At 37.3% G+C, this 19559-nt stretch overlaps 2 protein-coding genes across 4 annotated transcripts in view; both read left to right on the top strand.

The window, feature by feature from the left end:
* The window catches only part of dpf1 (double PHD fingers 1), a 58489-nt gene extending 53766 nt beyond the window's left edge, over window positions 1–4723 (top strand). The window contains exons 11-12 of the mRNA XM_055028850.1: window positions 752–833; window positions 1805–4723. Of these exons, the coding sequence (XP_054884825.1) occupies window positions 752–833; window positions 1805–1875 (153 nt within the window). The 3' untranslated portion in view covers window positions 1876–4723. The remainder of the gene's footprint in view (window positions 1–751; window positions 834–1804) is intronic.
* A 9957-nt stretch (window positions 4724–14680) lies between these two features.
* Window positions 14681–18732, top strand: si:dkey-243k1.3 (endonuclease domain-containing 1 protein-like). 3 transcript variants are annotated; one of them, XM_055028594.1, is made up of 6 exons: window positions 14681–14770; window positions 14922–15038; window positions 15137–15237; window positions 15390–15504; window positions 16009–16165; window positions 17339–18732. In XM_055028594.1, the coding sequence occupies exons 2-6, from the start codon at window positions 14961–14963 to the stop codon at window positions 17728–17730; spliced, it is 843 nt and encodes a 280-aa protein (XP_054884569.1). In that variant the 5' UTR covers window positions 14681–14770; window positions 14922–14960; the 3' UTR covers window positions 17731–18732. The 3 variants fall into 3 exon arrangements, with proteins under 3 accessions (XP_054884569.1, XP_054884567.1, XP_054884568.1); XM_055028592.1 differs by having other exon boundaries at window positions 15137–15504; XM_055028593.1 differs by having other exon boundaries at window positions 14922–15504.
* Window positions 18733–19559: the final 827 nt, after the last annotated feature.

Raw genomic sequence — 19559 nt, 5'->3', positions numbered from 1 at the left:
CTCATGCAGTCATCCTTCTCACACGTTGTTCTTACACTCAACTTTCTGTGAACATACTAGGACACAGAAGTCTGAACAGTCAGATTCTTTAGCAATTACTTTTTTGCAACTCACCCCCTTGTGGAGGCTGTTTATGGCTGTATTCTGCACATCTGTCAAGTCAGCGCTTTTTTCACAGCCTACAGACCCAGAGTAAGAGACTGTTTACAATAGATTTTTTTAAAGATATATCTGGGTTTGTAAAATAAATAACAAATCTTTTCTTTTCACAGTTTCATTAATTAATTACATTTCCCCCCACATATTAAAACCAGGCAAACATTCTGTTTCTGCTTTCCATAAAATCAGTTTTTATGTGGATTTAAACCTTGTTTTAATGGCCTATAAGAAAAAAAAATATCAGCTTGTAGCTGCTGATGTTAATAGTGTTTGAGCCGGGACAGATACAGTTTCCTAAGCATTAGTTGTACATAAAAAGAAATAATTAAGACCGTAGTCTAAATACAGACATTTTGCAGGGTGTTGCTGGAGTGCAGGTTTTAAAAAACAAACTCAGGAAATTAGCCGTTTCTTAATATTTCACTTTAACTCTCTCCTTCAAGCCTACACTGTTTCCACGGTTTATTAAAATCAACCCAAATTTACAATTCCCAAATAACCCAACACACTTAAATCTGTGCTGTTGAGTCCTGCCGCTATCGTTTCAAAGTTGTTCATGTTACTAATGTTAACGTCTGTTGTTCTGTTGTAGGACCAGCTGTTGTTCTGTGACGATTGCGACAGAGGCTACCACATGTACTGTCTGAGTCCTCCCATGTCTGAACCACCAGAGGGTACGCACTAACAGTTGGTTCATTAAAACAGTCTTGTAGTCGAGTGTTACAGCTTACGAGGAGTTCACAGGCCTGGTTTTGGTCACACTGCACCAACCAGAGCCATCATCTGAAAACATTTTAGCCATCAGTGCAGAATAAATGCCTCATTTTTGTTCATTTTTTTTGTTTACTCTCAGGAGAGCAGCCATGTTTTGTCTTATACTTTGATACGAAGGGGAAAATATAACAGTGAGGAAGCGGCAACTCTCTACTGGAACGTCTTAATCTGAATGAGAAAGACAGACAGAGAGAAAAAGAGACAGAGACTTGGCACTGTGTCTATGATCCCATTAATGGTGCAGGAACATCTATTTAAATCAAACTGTCATTTTTCCACATAAGATGGCTGCCTCAGGATGTTTGATGGCGTTGTCATGGAAATGAGTCGTGGAAAGATAACCTGTTTCCATGGTAAAAGTGGCTGAAGATACACTAGCAATGCCACTTGTGTTTAACGCTTGGTAACAGTGTCAAGCTCTGCCCACACACATGCGATGCCTTTTAATTTAGCAGAAACAAGTTCTGAAAGCCAGCCTCTTGCTTGAGGTGAACACTCGAGGGTTCCGTCTCACGGATGGCGAACTTACATGGTGTGTGCTTCAGCATCTGTGCTTTGCTCGCTGCTCTCAGCATCTTCAGGCAGGATTACCAGCCACTTTGAAGTATTAAGGTTGAGGTAAAATTTAGCTTTGGCCTGCAAGGTCTTTCAGAAATGTCACAAAGTCTCGAATCTCACTACAAACCAAACTATTTGTGAAATCCCCTGCATCTACAAAATCACAGACGCAGCATGTGACCTCTCTTCGCCGAGCTTTAATTTACAGTGTTACTCAGCTCTCTGTGTGAAACAAGAGATTAATCCAGCAGGCTTTACGATCGCAGTGATTGAACGTCTGATCCGTGATGTGGCTGATCTGTGTGCCTTACAGGGAGCTGGAGCTGTCATCTGTGTTTGAGACAACTGAAGGAGAAGGCCTCAGCCTACATCACCCTGACTTAATCTGCAGAGCACGTCCTCATGGCCCCTCGCCCTCTCCCAAACCATCTCTCTGTCGCTCCTCCCGTGTTCTTCAGCATCTCCACCTCTCCTGTTTTACTGATCTACTTGTCGGCACAGTCTTCACAATCTGTCCCTGTGACCTTTGGTGCACGCAGATTACCCACAGTGCTACGCCTGTTCTTGAGCGTCTCTCCAGCGGCGAGCCACGCTCCGTCCTCTTTTGCCCCCTGAAATTCCCTTTTGTGCTTGACCCAAACTCCAGCCTCTCTCTCCTCCGTCTCAGCAGAAGAATTCATCAGCCGGCAATAAGTTTGTCAGCAAGACACACACTTCAGCCCGCCAAGGGCACTTCTGAAGCATACTACTCCACAGGAACCCTCATAAGGGCCCTCGGATGAGCCCTAATGATCTTCAGCTGTGACTCTCTCAAGTAGTGAATAAAAATTAATAAAACTGTGACATGTTTGAGAGAGGACGAAGCAGTGGAGAACCATGGAGCAGTGCATCTCAGTGTTTTTCCAACTGTGAAATGTACATTCAACCAAAATTTTATTTTCTTCTCTCTGTCCACCTTTGTGTATGACAGAGCTGCAGAGACGCTGAACTCTCCTCTGGTATTTGTCTGGATGTCTTTTTCAACCAGGGAGTAAATTGTACAGAATTTAATCTGATTTGATTTTTGAACCACACACTCATGAAAAGACTCGGCTCAGTGGTAAATAAGAGGCATCCAGTTAGGAACTCAGACCACCTTTGACCTCACCCTTTCTTCTCTCTGTGCATGGGGTTCCCACAACTTAATGGTGCATTTTAGAAATTGACACTGAAGGTTTTTAGTGCATGGTTTTGGCTCCTGGATAAATGGAGAGAAGGATTTTTCCCCCCTCCATTCAAATCAAACTGTGTATTTGAAAAAATAACAGTTTTGGCTTAGCATCTCTCATAAGCCCTTACCTGACCTGCATATAACCTTTCCTCCCACAAAACCATGACTGTGAAGCCAGTGCAAGACTGTAACACTTCTGGTGATTGGTGTGTTGTCTATGATCTCAGAATGTAGGACTGGTGTGTGGAAATATGCAGCTCTAATGCCGAGGCCTGAAAACACATTTTCTACGATTCCTTTAATTTATTTGTGTTCATTTGCATGTCATTATTTTTATTCTTTAAAAAAAATACTTTTAATTGAAATGGAAAGGAAAGCACACTTAATTCGCAATAATGTGTTTGTGATACAAACTCTTTAGCCACCCATTGTAACTTTGAAGTTCTGTTTGTGCCTGTTTCTTTGAGCAGTGCAGCCAGTGACTGTGGCCAGTCAAAGACCAGTTAGATGTATGAAGGCATCAAAGATAGAATGATCTGAATGTAGAATGGAAGATTTAACAGTGTAGGCAGACTGACTGAGATACACATCCTGCTGTAAGTTTGACATACAGAGTAAAGTTAAAAAGTGTTAAAAGTTTAAAATTCACATTTCATTGTGCAACATTTCACAGTGTTACACAAGTGGTCAAGGTCTGGCACACAATACACTGTATACAAAAACAAATTTCTGCTCACGTTCATATTTTACCCTTTAAAGCTTTATAGCTGTAAAACAGCCAATTAGCTTATTCAAGACAACTATGTTCGCAAACTGCATATCCTGGGTAGAAATCTATCCCAGACATGAACCTTGGCAGGAAACTTTTGACATAACCCTCAGCTTTTGGTTTGGCGGGCAGTAAAAGAAGATGCCAAACATTTTGAAATTGTTGGCTATTTGTACCATTCCACTCACCACAGATTAAATTGATAAATACTCAATTTTTTCTGCAAACTTTAATGACTTCTCTCATGTTTTGAGACAAATTTGGGACACTAAATCCTCCAGTCAAGATATGTTTCATATCATAACTGATATTGTCAGCATGCAGCTGTGTTTACAGCCCTCTTTTGGGTGACGTTGCACTAGCTTTTTTGTTTTTAAGCATCAGCTGTTGTTGTGTTTCTTCTGAATTTAGGGTGATCTTTTAAATTTGTTTTAAAGTGTGACTGCATCAAAAGTTTTACAATGTGTGTAGATCCTTTTTATCTCTTGTCTTTATCAAATGCAGCGATAAAAAAAAAAATCTGCATTTGACAAAGATTGGACAGTTCTATATTCCACACAGTTTGAAGTTTACTTAATTGAGACAAGCTGATTTTTTATTCTTGTTGTTTTATTTATATATTTATTTTTGTTATCAGTTTTAGCAGACTGATTTTCTTTTTAAATTAGTTCTTTGTGCTTTCTCTGACCTTCTGTCTTCAATGTGGGAGTTATTAACTCCCACATTGAAGAGTGTATTTGTCACGGTGATGTAGGGTTTGGACAAGGTGCATTCACTGACTGGAAAAAATAAAAATAAAAATTTCGGGACTCCAAGAATCTGAGCACTGGTCAGGGTCCGTAAAGCTGGAAATGAACAGATTCTGGTCACCAGACAGTTAATGGACCGAATCTATATCATATTTTTTTTTTTTTTACTGTGTTTTCTATATTTTTGTTTTCTAGCCAAACTCACCACGCATCGTGCTTCATATTAGCGCCACACTCACTAACACGCATTCATGCACCAACACACATATCACTTGGCAACTTGGGGTTAAGTGCCTTCCAGGAGAAAGCTGGAATCAAAAACTTTCAGATTGCAACTAACTACTCTTCCTACTGAGCCACAGTCGCCCACACAATCATCATTATCTTATCATCTCAAGTAAAAGAGTGGAGATGTCATTGGTTATAGGACATCAGGGTTGTCACAGTCAACTTAAAATCATTTACAACTTCTGACTTCCAGAAACTCACTTTTTTTTTTTTTTTTTTTTTGCTAATATGTTAGACAGCTGTAAAAATATGAATTTAATGCTTTGTTATTCTGAGTTCACTGTTTTTGTTCCATGCAGGATCTGCCTTTCCCGGTGCAGGAAGTAGTCCTGACAACTTATTTGTCAGAGTGATAGCACTTATTCAATTCAGTTCAAATCAATCCAGTAATAGTCTATTTAGCCTGAAGGGTAATAAGGGTAATTCTACCATGCATTTTTCAAAATATAATTTTTTTCTGTATACAGCAGCGACACTAACAGTAGCCAGTAGAGGATGAGCGAGACTCACAGCTTCAGTGAATCTAATTTACCTAAACAACTGAAACATCCATGACGAACAGCCTGGGGAACATTGAGGGTTCATGGCCGTTCGGTCCTGAAGTATGAAAGTTTATGGTAACATAATGGAAACAAACTTGTAGGTCCTTTACATCTTTATTTACCTGTTACATAAGTGAATACTTCTATCTTTTTCCCATCATGGTAGCTTAGCCATATTTTCAAGGTGCATTCTTTAACTCAAACAAATCAAAAACCGTTTTTTTGTAACAAGTAGGTTACCACTTGGTGCACCTACATTTTTTAATCTTTCTGTTGCCATTAAGGTGACCTTTGCTCATTTTTGTGCCATGATTTCTTTAACTGTTTTAGCTGCACTGCTCTTTTGAGTCTGCAAATCTTGTCCTGTACCTCTTAGAAGACTCCATAGTGAATTTTGAGGCATGGTTTGTATCACTATGTTGCTTTAAGGTACTTTTCCCCCGCCTGTACTGGAAGAACAAATCTTTACCATCTGTTGGCTGTGGCTTTATGACTTGTTTTTCAGAGCTGTTAAGTACTGATTTAATGGTTAGGTAAAAACAACCAGGTCGTTTTTGAACGACTGGTCCATCTTTCCATGTAGCTATGGCAATGGAGATTAAGTGAAGGAAGTAGAAAGTTACTACAAGTAATTACGAATGCAATTTAAGCAAGCCCTTGATGTAAACATGCATATGAATAAATGCAGTATAGCTGTGGTGTTACATAGCTGGTCATGGTCATCTGCTGGAACAGATTCATATAGTTCTTCATTCACTGAAGGAGTAAATTAATGTTCGAAAATGTACCGAAGCAATTGGTGGCAATTGCTTAAAGGTTTATTAAATCACTTTCAACTTTAAGCTAGCTAAGAAGATATCAAAAGTTTGGGATTTTCTCATTACAAATTGTTAATGGGATTAAAATGTAAGATGTGAAAACAACATTTTATGCCAAAGTTTTAAGAGTTTTTCATCTAAAAATTCTGAAGCCAGTAGAAATCTCCAAAGTGCAGTATCTATATGTATTTTATTACAGTTTCTAAGAAAGATTATCCAGTGAACCTACTCAGTCATTTCTATTTCAACAGGCCAAAGGTGTCGTTCAAGATCATGTAAGTTAGACAGACTCAGATTCCTTCCCCTTTAATCTGTTGTCACATTTTCCTGTCTTACCACAAATCTTGGTATATTAGAATAAAGGGCCTAAATGTGAGAAAAATAAGTGAGTTTGTGAAAAATGTAATTGTTTTCATGAATTGAGGTACATGTTGCTCTTCTGATGGACTCCTGTTCTCAATAGTGCGTGGAAATTCAAAAGTGTGAAGTTCACAGTATCCCACTGTGGCATGACAGGGTACGTTTTGCCATGATGTCACCATTATTTTAATTTTTATTTTATTTAAGGATTAACTGACTAAATGGGAATTGGCTACTTCAATGGTCCTTCCCAATGTTAATATTGTACACACTGAGAGTAAACTGATAATACATTTCTGATATATTTTACAGTCCTGAAATGGGCCAAAATATGTTGGAATACTAATCATGTTCATCATGACCTCAGTATGCTTAACAAGCTTTTTTAAAGCTTGCACTAAGCAGCTCTCCTCTAATTTAAAGTCCTATTGTTTTTATCTATCAACAGTTTAACTGGATTTTTTAAAAGCCACTTTAATGGCCACTCTTGATGGGCAAAGTGCTGAGTGAGAAAGAGTCACTCAGCATTTACAAATCATTCGCTGTAACAGAGCAGAACAACATTGATTTGTCTGATAGCTGTAAGCTCGGAAACAATTGCTGTAAATCTGAGGATATCTTCAGATCAGCAAATGACCATTTCACGCAATATTTTCCATGCTTATGTATAAATAGATACCATTGAAATTTGCTGGCTTTAGTTAAAGTTGATCTTGTTTAAATCAGCAGCTTATGCAAGTTTTACCCAAACTGTCAGACTGCAGGTGAAAAGTTAATGCCACCACTTCAGTTCAGAGTAAAATCCAGTGGCACATGAATGACACATTAAGCGACTACTTCAGCTTTCATTCATTATCATTAGGCTTAGAGTTTTTTTTTTTTTTTTGTCTAGTGGGATATTACACAGTGAGGACACATTTGATCCTCAGGAGTATTTTTGTGAGGTAGTGGAAACCCTGAACTCAGAATTAGTGAAACATGCAAACTGAACCAAAATGGCTTTTTTGTTGTTTTTTGTTTTTAGATTTTTTAAAAAGAAAAACAGGTTTCTAAGATCAATCAGTTGTATGGCACGACATTATGCAAAGCTGGTCATTTCATCCCTTCTCTATTTTATGCTTTTGAGTGAATTGTTTCATATCCAGTAAAGGTTGAGTTTTCCAGAAAATGCTGATTTGTACCCAAACTAAAGGGATTTTGTTCCCACTGTGACAGCTGATTAAAAGTAACATTCTGAGATCTAATAATATTTTACTGCAAAGAAATGTAAATATAAGGTGTCAGAATTGTCTATCAGCAGAAAAATCACTCATAGATATTCTGCCCTTATTAGAACTGATAATCTGTCATATTTAGTCAATATGCCTAAATGGAGATGGAAACAGGGTGCAATAAACAAGTTGAGACAGTGATGTTATAATGAGTTATGCTATGATCGATATCTCTGCATTTGTAGGATCATTTAACTCTATAATTCGTAATAAAAGCATATCCATGAGAAAAGGATGCTATACAATGGGCATAAGATGGGAGAATGTTGGGATGAAATGGCAGCATGTATTCATAAAAAAGAATGATGAATTGTAGAAAGGGCAAACTGACCTAGCTCTCACAAAGATTCACCCGAGTCACATTCACCTCAGTGTACTTACAGAATTCACACCTTGCACTTGAATAGCACTCTTTCACATTGTTAAAACAGGATGAACATTTTCACAAACATGCCGTCCAATAACCTATGCTTCTGTTATCATCAACCAGTCAGAGCTAACATTTAGACTTGAAGTGTGCATGAGTGAAAATGTTTCTTGATAAGCCTTAGCTGGGAAATGTTTGTCTTTTGAGTGGTGAGTAAAGACAATGTCAGGGGGGAGTAAACAGCCTTTTTACTGGAAGCTTTCTTGGCACTGGGATAAGCGTGGTGGAGTCAAACTCATTTTGATTGTACTCTCTAGGGAGGGTGTGGAAGCCATGTTGGACTGTGATTGTCTGATAAAATGTGAGCCTTCACTTTGTACAAAATGGACAAACCAATGTGAAGGAGATGTGAGGAGTCGGGGCGACAGAAGCCACACCCGGATCCACGGGGCCCATGGTTCGGCCTGATCTTCGGCTGCTAGACGACGAGACTTTGGGCCACTGTCTGATTTTCTTGTAAATTGTTGTTCTTCTGTGATCTTGCTTGCACTTTCTTTTGTTTCCTTTCTCAAAAACCTGAAACTAATTGTAAGTATGTAAGTGTGTGGGTGCGATTGCACTTTTTATTTTTATTCTTGCCATTTTTAAAAAAAATGTGATTGTATGTTGTTATCAACACTAGATGCAGAGCAATTTTTAATTTGTATTTTCTACCTGGGATGGAAGATGAAATCTTCTTGGACATTTTTTTAACCCCCCTTTACCTTTCCAGCTCCTGGTCTCTTTCTCTGTCTGGTACTGGGAATGCTTTGAAGTGTGGACTGTGACTGCATTGCTGCCATCCTTGCTGTCAGTCATTCTCTGTGAATTCATTTGGCTTTCTCAATTTAGCCAGTTTTTTCTCTTCCCTTGACTCTTTTTTTTTCCATTAAAAATTGCAATTGAAAAATGAGCCTCCAACCTTTGTTGTGTAATTGTTTGTTTATGCTTATGTTATGCTTTGCATATTCTTTTTCTATTTGTTTTCTTCATTTTTTTGTATCCTTCTTGTTTACTCCTGTGTATCCAGAAGTCAGAATTTCAGGAGATAAGTCAGTTCTTATCTCACATTGATAAGATAGTTCAAGTCAATTTTTCCAATTCATAGTCAAATTTGGATAAATCTTTTCTTGTGCATCCCCTCTAGTCATCTGTTACTAAATGTTATAAATTCAAAATTAGCACAGTTTGTCCTTACACCAAATTAATGCCTACATTTTTATCAAATGTCATTTAGTATTTTGCAATTTAACAACAATTATGTTTTAGTCTTTCAACATTTTAATCATTAGCAAGAATTGTAACGAGTTGAAAGTTAAAAGGTGAAATTATAAAGTGATTTAGAAATATAAAAATAGATTCATGTTTAAAGACAAATAAGTTTATAGGTGAAGAAAACATGTAGATATTATGAAGGTTCTGCTAATGCAGACAGTTATAGTTCTCAAGAAAAAACAGCTTTTTACGATTCAAAACCACAAAAATTTTCTGTCATACCATTTCAGCCACTTTGTTGAATGTCAAAGAAAGAATTAAACATAGCGCCCTTTCCCTTTCCTTTCCTTTCCTTTCTTTTCCTTTCTTTTCCTTTCTATTTAGAAAGTCATGGATTGGACACCCACCAAATTAGATGCAATATATACCTTTTGTAAACATTTGATTTTTTGCACATTTCTTAAATGAGACAGATAAAATGTGAAAAATCTGGGATCCTCTTGTTTCTTCTTTTATTCATGTAAATAAGCAATTAAATCATTTTATATATATTTTTGCCTATACGACAATAGTATGAAATCATCATTTCTAGTATTTAAGCCTGTTCATTTCTTATTTCACATTTCCTTTTGACGTTTTTATTTAGGTAAAGTTCTTGTCTCAAATGCTGCCACACTTCTGGGCTCAAATCTGAGGTCAACAGCAACCATTTTCCTCTTTCTGCTTTGCAGATCACAATCTATCAAAGCAGTCTGTTCAAAGTCAACTCTCAACACTGAATAACAAATGATAATTTCTTATTTAAATGAAACACTCTTCTGCTAAAACACATTAAACAGAACTCTGCTTTTCTTTTTCTCTTCATGCTCTTGAAAAGAATTTAATTGGTTATTAACTCACAACAAAAAGGAACAAAATGTTTCACTAAGATTACCTTATAATCTAAGAATAGGAGACAAAGCAGCCCTATCGTCCACTATTGTTTTCAACCACAGCAGAGCCAAATACGCTTTGCTATTCAGGGCAGGTACAGCTTTTATTTGTGATGTATTCCTGAAGATGAGACATTCATCACTGTTGCTGTGTTGGCCAGACTTGGCTGTACAATGGCAGCATGGGGAAGTCAAGCCCATCAACACTTTCATTTTTATCCCTCCTGCTGACTCCCAGTAGACAAAACAGACAAAAAAAATACTATGCACTTCATACTAGGGGGAGCATATAGGTATTTTTAACTATGCTCTCCAAAAAGAAAAAAGAAATCCTCCATCCATTCTTTGGCAGAGCTCCAACCTTATCCAAAATCTTGCACACCACCCCCAACTCCAGCCATCATGTTCATAGAGAAACCCACACAAAAATGCCTCGAATTCAGACGTGTGCACTTTCACACAAAATCACTTTGCACACACACACACACGCACACACACACACGCGCGCACACACACAGAGCCTAGAGCCCATCTTCTTATGAGCTTCATTACTCTGACCCCAGTCTCCCTTTCATATCTCTGAGGATGTTTATGCAGTGTGTATGTGTGTTTTAATATCCAGCAGAATATGTTTGTATATTCATTGAAGGCCCAGACTTAATACAAGTGTTTAAATGTGTGTTTAATATTGTGTGAATATTGAATTGTGTGTGAACGTGTGTGTCGGTGTGTCTGTGTGCGTGTCTTCCCAGCCAATTACCACATCTCCCAGACAGACTGAGACTGCCTGGGTCCTGCCAGCCAATCGGAGAGGGGCTGCGCACTGCCGGGCCGGAGGTGGTTGCCGTGGCAACCAGGAGGCCTGTTTGCATGGTGGCTGATGGAGGAGTGATGGATTACAGTAATGGGATAGAGGGAGGGAAGGAGAGGGGAACAGATAGGGAAAAAGGGGAGGAAGAAAGAAGAAAGCAGGGATGGCAGGATGAGGAGAGAAGGAGAGACAGAATGGGGGGCGGAGGGGAGAGGTGACAAAGGGAGGTGAGAAGGAAGGAGGGAGTCTCATACATAAAGATATTGGAAATGTATGAATGCATCTGAAATGAGGTGATTTTGAAAAAAGGTATAACAAAAAAAAAGTGAGAGAAAATGATCAAAGGAGAGTGGAAGAGGGAAGAGGACATTTGGAACAGGTTCTGTGGGGTAAGATGGGGGGCAGCCATTGTGTGAGAGTGAATTCCTTTCTTTCTTGTTTCTGTCTGAGAAGAGGAGTGTTTCTGTCAGGCCATTTTTACTTGGAGCGCAGGGAAGTGCATGGAAAAGATGTTAGTCTCACCTTTCGTTCTTCTGGCGATCACTGTGGATGATCTGTGCAGGAACTTCTTTTAGATTTCCACTCCATCGCCACAGACTGGGATGGAAACACACAAGAAAGTCTCAACCTCAAAGAATGCATATAGTGCATACGTTCCTAAATCCAAGCATAGCTTATTGTAGATAAAAATAGAAATTATTGGTGATAAATTAGCGTCTATTGGCTGAAGATTTTATATTGGAAAAACTATACCGTCAATTGTGATAATCAGCTCCTAAAAGGCCCTTTGATGTTGTAGGTATAGAGGCTCGATCCACTCCTCATCATCTTTATTTGAAAGATGTTAATGAAAAACATATCCAAACACATCAGATTAAATTAAAGCATTTGCATTCATCTATAAATCCAGATATAATTTCCAGGACTTTTATTAACATTGTTCCCACTGAAGTCTAGACTTTTCCATTCACTTTAAAATGAAAACATGGCAGCAGTTACACCAAGTGAAGAGAGGAGACAAACATTCATATTAACCACACATTCTGAAAGAAAAAGTTTCTGGAGAAAACGCCTTTTATTTTCATTTTTCTTTCCCTGCTGCTGACCCCCAGACTAAGCCACCCTGAATAAAAATCCAATTCTTTTATTCCATTGTGCAATCATTTTCTGGGTTTGTGTTTGAGAAGTGCTCAATAAATAAAGGTTTGTTGATTTTCACATCACCATTTGACAGTAAAACGTTCCATAATTTAGATTTGTTCTTTTTTGTGAAACTCTCCATTTAAAAACACAATTTTCTCTTCTGATCTACTGCATCTCTCAAAAACACAGACTTCCCCTGTTGAATCGAGTTTCCTCTTATTTGTCGACAGAGTCTGAAGACGCTTGTGAGTTGAGGATTAGGCTTAATCTGCGCCCGGAGACCCTGACTCCTTGTGATCTTTCAGAGTGACAAAACAGCAGTCTTCCATGTTAAAGAACAGTCCACTAAACTCCAGGGGTAAACTAAAAACACACATTGATAATTTGAAGAAAAACACTCAATACTTTCACTTGTCAGTTTTTCCTTCTTCAAGCCTCAAATTAAAGTTAAAAATTAAAGTAAAAAAAAAAAAAAAGGTTTCAGTTTAAAAAAGTCTATAATTTACCTGCCGAAGTACAGATGGAGTAAGTCAGAACTGGATCATACATCCGCTAAATCTTTTCCAGGGGGATGAATAATAATCTCCAGTGGTGACATCAAAAATTCATTCAAAGGTTCAACTCAAAATCACAACTCAACAGTGCAACCTAGAGGAGGAACTGCTCAACGACACACAGAAGTAACTATAACGAAACAAAATGTAATGAGCTCTCATTTGACCAGCCATCACCACAGATGGATACAAAATGGACACATTTATTGACAGAAAAAGAAAAAAAAACAATTAACAATTATGATTGCTTAAAACTCAAAGACATTGCCTGTTACAGTTTGTTGCTTTCAGAAACAAATTCATTTCTCGTTTACATGCTTTTGTTTTTCTTCTATACCTCATTCCTTTTCTTTTTGCAATATTTTTCAGTTAAAAATTTTAATCTTACATCCAGCCAGATGAAATAGCTTCAAGCACTATGTTGTAATGTGATATATGATTTTATAATTTTTAACTTGTTGCAAGAAGAATATAAACATATATATTTTTGCAGTGCGTATTCTAAAGTTCCAGTTTTTTAGTGTCTTCACAAGAAATTTCATATAAGTTGAAATTAAAGTGTTCATATCAGTCATTTTTGTTTACTGTCTCATTTCTCTGCAGGCTTTGGCAAAAACAAATATAGATTAGTTTAGTAGCAGTTCACTTGATTCTGGACCTGCAGACATCAAAACCTGTAATTTTTTCGATCAAAAACAGAACCGAGTCTTCTTATCTCCACAGAAAAGTTCTCACAGAGGAAAGAGACAGTAACATCAGTGCTCATAATGAACAATTTCTCATTGGATAACTGAGTGATCCTGAAGTTCAGACATCAAAAACATGTTGGAAATAAACTACTAAGTTAATTTCCCAGGATTTAGAACAAAGGTTTCTTCCTGACACGGGTATTTCTAACAGTGTCAAAAAGGATGTTTTCTTTTTTTATTGTAACTTTGGAAACACTTTTTAAGTCATTCATGTTGAAGTAATATTACTCAGGGTCTTTGTCCATTTTGTGTCTGTGAACAACACCCAGAGGTCATGAGAACAGCAACATATGAGCTCAAATCTTTCTGTTATCTAACCCGAAACGGCATGTGGAAGATTATTAGGGAACCTGTCAACATGAAACGCTAAAAATATTCTGGGACATGAGGTCCTGATATCAAACATCCAAACCAAACATTTCTGCACAAATATGAACATTTTATTTGACTCAATGAACAATTAGCTAATCATATTCTGCAAAATGATGCAACCTCCTGGAGGACTTAAGTCATTTTACGTAGTTCCTATATTTTCAGGGAAGCTGCTACAAAGAAAACATTATTGGAAACAGGCTTTAAGACATGTGAAAACAGATGACTAACGTAAATAATACAACAAATATTACGAATAAGTGATTATAGATTATGGATTATGCTATCAATAAGGAAATAAATATATTTCAGGGCTTCAATACCAGACCATAGGGGTACTGTAAAACATTCTATGACTGCAAATTAAAATATTAAATCTTAGCATTCAGTAAAAAATAGCTTTTAAATAGAAGGAAGAAATTTCGATTGTTTCTTAGGTGTATTTTTATTTTCTCATGAAAGTATAAATCAGAAGCAAAAAAAAAAATCTTCCTTCCTCTTGAATAGTTGAAAACTGAGTTTTTGACTGTTCAGTGTTTATGTTTTGAGATCAAAACATAAACACTGAATTAAGTTGAATGGGTGGCAAATGTTTTGTTGTATGAAATCTTTTTTTCTTGGATGAAATAGTAGGATTTAAAGTAAATTTCTTACTCAAATTAAAGAAATGTTTGTATAAATAAATATCCGATTGTGTAATCAGCCAACTAAAGTTTGATCAAGGGAAAAATCAAATAAATTAGGTTTAGAAAAAAACAGCTCAAACTAAAGTGTTGGAAAGAAATTAGATAAATATCATCACATGACACATGACAGGGTGCTGACATACGATGAACTTGCATATTTCACTGTGTGCTCTCACCTTCCTGGTGCTAATTGTAGCACTTTTTCACATTTTTCACTCCCACTTTTGGCCATCATCATCCAGGCATCACGTGTTAGTCAGATCTGAATTTATCCTAGGTCAATATAAAGCGCGAGTAAACATGACATCAAATAACACAGGGGTCATTCAGGGAAAAAGGAGGTGAGGAGAGGTCCTGTATAAAGGTAGCAGTCGTGGTAGAGGACAGGCTGCAGCAGCAGGAAGGTGAGTAGAAATATACTCATGCAAATACAGATGGCACAAACTGACTGCTTCTCCTCCAATGTGTCAGGAGCTGAAGTAATTCCACATGCTTTCATCAAACACTCTCCTGACGGCTAAATACACAGTAATTTGCTTTTTCCCATCTTTCCAGGCCAACTGACACTCCTGGTTTCCTCACCTTCTTCTCAGAATGCAAACTTTGGCAGCTTTGTGCGCTCTTTTGTCACTCCTCTTTTCTGCTCAAGCAGATGTTGTGGAGCGTTTTGAGGTTTGTTTTTTCTCCAGTTCCATCCAGATCTCAAACATTCAAAAGTGTGTTTGGTTGAAAGTTTTCAGGAAACAGCTGTTATGTTGTTCTTTCCTCAGGATGTGCCAGAATGCATGACTTACTTTTATAAGGGAAAGGTGCCAGAATGGGGAGCGTCCACCCCAAGCGCTGCCCGTCTGTGTCAGCGCTTCGTCAACAAGTAGTTATAATGATTAATGTCAACGCTGAGCACATGAAGCAACTCTGCGCTAAATTATTTTATTGTTCTTTGTATCTCCATGCTCATATGCTGCATGCTGGTTTCTCTCCTGATGACATTCAGCTTTGTAATCATGATCTTTGCACTTTTAGGTTTCATTTTGCCACACTGTATGACACCAACCATCGCATTGCTGTCTACTCCGCATATCAGTTTGAGCCCAGCAATGGAGGGGGCCGGGAGAATAGGTGGTTCGTGGAGCCTCAGGTGACACACAGCTTTACTCTGTTTGACCTTAATGGTTTGACATCGTTAAGAAGATGTTTAAAAGATTGTATCCAAAAAAATTATTTCCATGGCCAGCTTTCTGTTGACATTCTAATCCAGTCTGTACTTTTATTTATTCCAGAACAAAACCTAATGAAAAGTAAACAAAATTAAACCTCACCCCAGCCCTAACCTACTTAATGAAAAGTGAACTGTTCATTAAGTCCCTAAAAGGTAGCCTTAATTAATACATTTCAATCACTGCTTGTTTAGCTTAGCTGATTAACGTAAGCCACCATTAAATGACTTTTACAAATGAATAAACATCTTTAAGCCCCAGTTCCCATTTCAACCATATTTTAACATCATCTTTTCTATTTCTCCTCAACAAAACATTGCTTCTTCAAGGTGGGATGGCTTCTAAGGAATCCACTGCATGGTTTACTATTTGATTCATTTGACATCTTTCATGTTTCGGTCTCTGCATGTTCTGATGTGCTTCAGTTGGTGAATGATGGCTGGCAAGCTGAGATGAAGGATGGATACTGGCTGGGTCAGGACTACCCTGGCATCTACCTCGGAGAGAAACAAGCTCTGAACGAGGACTACACAAACTCTGGCTTTGACCGTGGTCACCTCAACCCTAACGGACACCATCCAGGTAGGAAAGACCTATTGTGCCTCAAGGATACTGGTGTTGTATCCTTGAAGCACACTAGGTGGTGCTATGGCACTAGAGATGCAAGATACAGTATTTATTGCTTTAGAGCAATAACTTAAAGTCCCTAAAGTTACTTTAGGTCTTAAAAATGAACAAACCTGTGTTAAAATGAGAAATTCTGTGATGTAAAAAATAACAATGAAAAGTTATTTAAAAGGTGTGTGTGGTGCATTTTGTACAGTCCAAGTGAAACTGTTTTGGGGTTGAAACTGTTGACAGATACATTATATTTGAGGTTAGATGTGTACTCAAGAAAACATGTTGAAAAATTTGTAAGATTTTTTTTTTACATGTATATCCTAAATAAATTTCTCTGCTTTTAAGTTGAATTATGAAAGATCTGAGTCAAAACTCATTACTTCCGCATGGATTCTCATGTATACAAATATGTTTCAAGAACAAACCACAATAAATCAGACGATTTATTGTATATACCACTGGCCTCATAAATCAGATGAGGCCAGTGGTATATTACAAAAAATGCACAAATGCAGTACTGTTTTGTGTTAACCAAATTAACACAAAAAAGACTAACAACCTAAAGAGGATTAAGCAGCAATTTAGCAAAAATGACTAAACAGGTCAACACAAAGTAAATTCAGAAACATTGACCAATAACAGGTTCTCTCAAAGTTTAGGTGAATCTAGAACACTGCAAATAAACTAAAAGCCTTGAATAAATTCCAATTGTTCGACATAAAAAGTTAATGTTTCTCTCAGAAATGTTTTGTATTTGTATTACAAAACATTTTGCTTTAAAAGAAAGAGAAAGACAGATTGAGTCTGATAGACCAAACTCCAAATATTCTCCAAACCCCTGTCTATATGACAGGGGTTTAAGTCAATATTGGAGAAAAAAAAGTGTAACACTGTTAATAGTGTTAATAATAGTCTATTTGCCAAGAACAGACAATAGCTAAACTCATTAAAATGAGCTCAAAATAAATCCCTAGCAACTGGCTACCTTACTCTCTTTTTCCACTTACTCCTCTTTCACATTCCAACAGTGGCAAAGCAATGAAACACAACTATAATTTTTCTTCGGGTTTCTGTGATCAATTTAGAATACGTTTAGAATTACTGGTTACTCCAATAAAAATCTTTCTTTTCCAGTGCCCAGTCGTAATGCCACGTTCACCCTGACCAACGTGGTTCCCCAGAACCCCAAAATGAATCAAGATGCCTGGAGGATCCATGAGTCTGACCTCACCACTCTTTTCCTTCAAAAGTGCTCAAAGGCCTACGTCCTGGTTGGTGCCGTCCCCTCAGCAGACAACTGGATTGTCAAAAACAACGTGAAGCGCGTCAACATCCCAGACTATGTGTGGAATGCCTACTGCTGCGTGGACAACAATGACCAGCCTATTCAGAGTGGCGCTGGTACAGCAAGAAACACAGAAGAGAACTATGTTGTAAAACGTTCTCTGGATGAACTGGGTGCCTTCCTGCAGCAGTTCTCCAATGAACCAGTGGGGGAGCTATTTTACAACAACTGCAGAGCATAAATAATTGGGAGCTGAAAATCTTAAAGTGGTTCCCTAATGTTTTAGATTCCAAAGTATATATTTGAACAACCAACCTGAAAATCAAACGTATGCTGCAGTGTGATCCTGTTAAAAATTTTAATGAGGCTCATCCCTTTCTAGAGGCATTATAGGTGAGAGGCATCAAGCTAGCCAGCTTTCAAAATCACATTAAATTTCAATTCCAGATTAGATTGGATTACATACAAAACTGGTTAACATGTCTTGAGTAACAGTGACCCAACAAAGAGCAAAAGTTATTAAACACATTCAATGGACACTAAGATTTAATCCCAGTTTATTGGTAAGTTTCTTTGTTTTTTTACAATTGAATTAAAAATTAAGTATTAGTGTTTTTTCTTTCACACTGTTGTTAAATTTGGTATCAATTGTTGATTTTATTATAACATACACAACAGATAAGACTTAAAGTATTTAGAATGCAAATCAGAAATATTTGGCATATTTTGGCATCATATCAACCATTAGATGGCAATAAGGTGTCTCCAACATGATCCTTTGTACATGTGGAATTTGCATCAAGAGCTTCTGATGGACCCTATGAGGTTAATTCATAGCAATGTTCGAAAAGGGGTTAAAGCTAATGAAACAACTATTTCATTAGCTTTAATCAACTATTTAATCAAAATGAATAAAAGCATGTTTCACTGGACTTTTACAACTGATTATTTGTGTACATCTTGTAACTTGCACAATCAGACTAAGTGAAAACTTCCAATCCAAGATCAGGAGAGAGAAACTTCCCTTTTCCTCCAGTTGGGAAATGTAGATCTAGTGTAATTCCAACAGCCAAGGATGCTGATCAACTGCAGCAGCTGTAACCACCTGAGCTGGAAGAACTGCAGGTGCAACAAACGATTTGTTTCCCCAACATACAGTACACAAATCAAACTTTGAATCCTCTGAAGACACTTTACCTTTCATGCCCATACCCTGTAAGTAAAATAAATAAATAAAAAATTCTGTCTGTGTTATTAGTTATATTTCAAAATTAAAATCAGAGGATGCTGCATGCACGTTGTCTAGAATAGCAACCTTTCCACTTCCTGCCAAATTGTTTTTCTGCCACAAATTTCTACTCTAGAAAACAAGTAAGTAGACCTTAGAAGCAACAAGACCATTCTTCTGGAGGTCGCCTGTCAACCTCTCAAAACCTCTCATCAAAGTTGGTCAAAAGGTGTCGTAGCTTTATCTCTGCTTGGCATTGAGTATTTAAAATAATCTCCACATATCCAACCTCAACCATATGGAAAATTTGTAAACTAGTCCTGTCCATAGAATAAATATTATGTATTAGACACAGGAAGAATACATTTAAAATTGACAATGAGTTTAAACTTTAGCACACAATTTTTAACTAAATTAATTCAGTTTGTCTGCAGGGTTTTTCCAGCCTGAGAAGCAACATTTCAAATTCATAAAAAGTCCAAGATTAGTATGAAAAACAGATTTAAGGAAGTTGAATGAACAAATTTAAGAATCATAAAATATCAAATTGTTAGGGTTAACACCTGTTAAACATACATTAACAAAGACAGAAAAGACAAAAGAGTTAGATTCTTTTTCACTCGCGAGGAGAACGGACAGAGATGTGCTTCAGTTACAATCTCTTACCGCTCTGAAGCACATTTTGTCTGCTCCTCTATTTTATTGTTTCTAGGATCCCTAATCACAAGGACGCTGTAGCTCTAAAGGGAGGGGGCAAACAGCTACAGCGTCAAATGTTATTCACTAACTAACACACAATCATTCTGTACTAGATAATGTCCTTCCAGGCACAAAGATTAATA

This window comes from Poeciliopsis prolifica, unplaced genomic scaffold, assembly GCF_027474105.1.
Source record: "Poeciliopsis prolifica strain line A6 unplaced genomic scaffold, Auburn_PproV2 SCAFFOLD004, whole genome shotgun sequence".
In the NCBI taxonomy this organism is placed as follows: Eukaryota; Metazoa; Chordata; class Actinopteri; order Cyprinodontiformes; family Poeciliidae; genus Poeciliopsis; species Poeciliopsis prolifica.
This window is presented reverse-complemented; position numbering and strand designations above follow the sequence as displayed.

What these genes read in the sequence shown, in the direction of transcription:
- si:dkey-243k1.3 (XM_055028592.1), top strand. Translation starts at nt 15,184, where the DNA reads ATGGGGAGCGTCCACCCCAAGCGCTGCCCGTCTGTGTCAGCGCTTCGT. An exon ending in GGTGGTTCGTGGAGCCTCAG is followed by an intron (nt 15,505 to 16,008) that starts GTGACACACAGC and finishes GATGTGCTTCAG; the next exon opens with TTGGTGAATGATGGCTGGCA. An exon ending in CCCTAACGGACACCATCCAG is followed by an intron (nt 16,166 to 17,338) that starts GTAGGAAAGACC and finishes TTTCTTTTCCAG; the next exon opens with TGCCCAGTCGTAATGCCACG.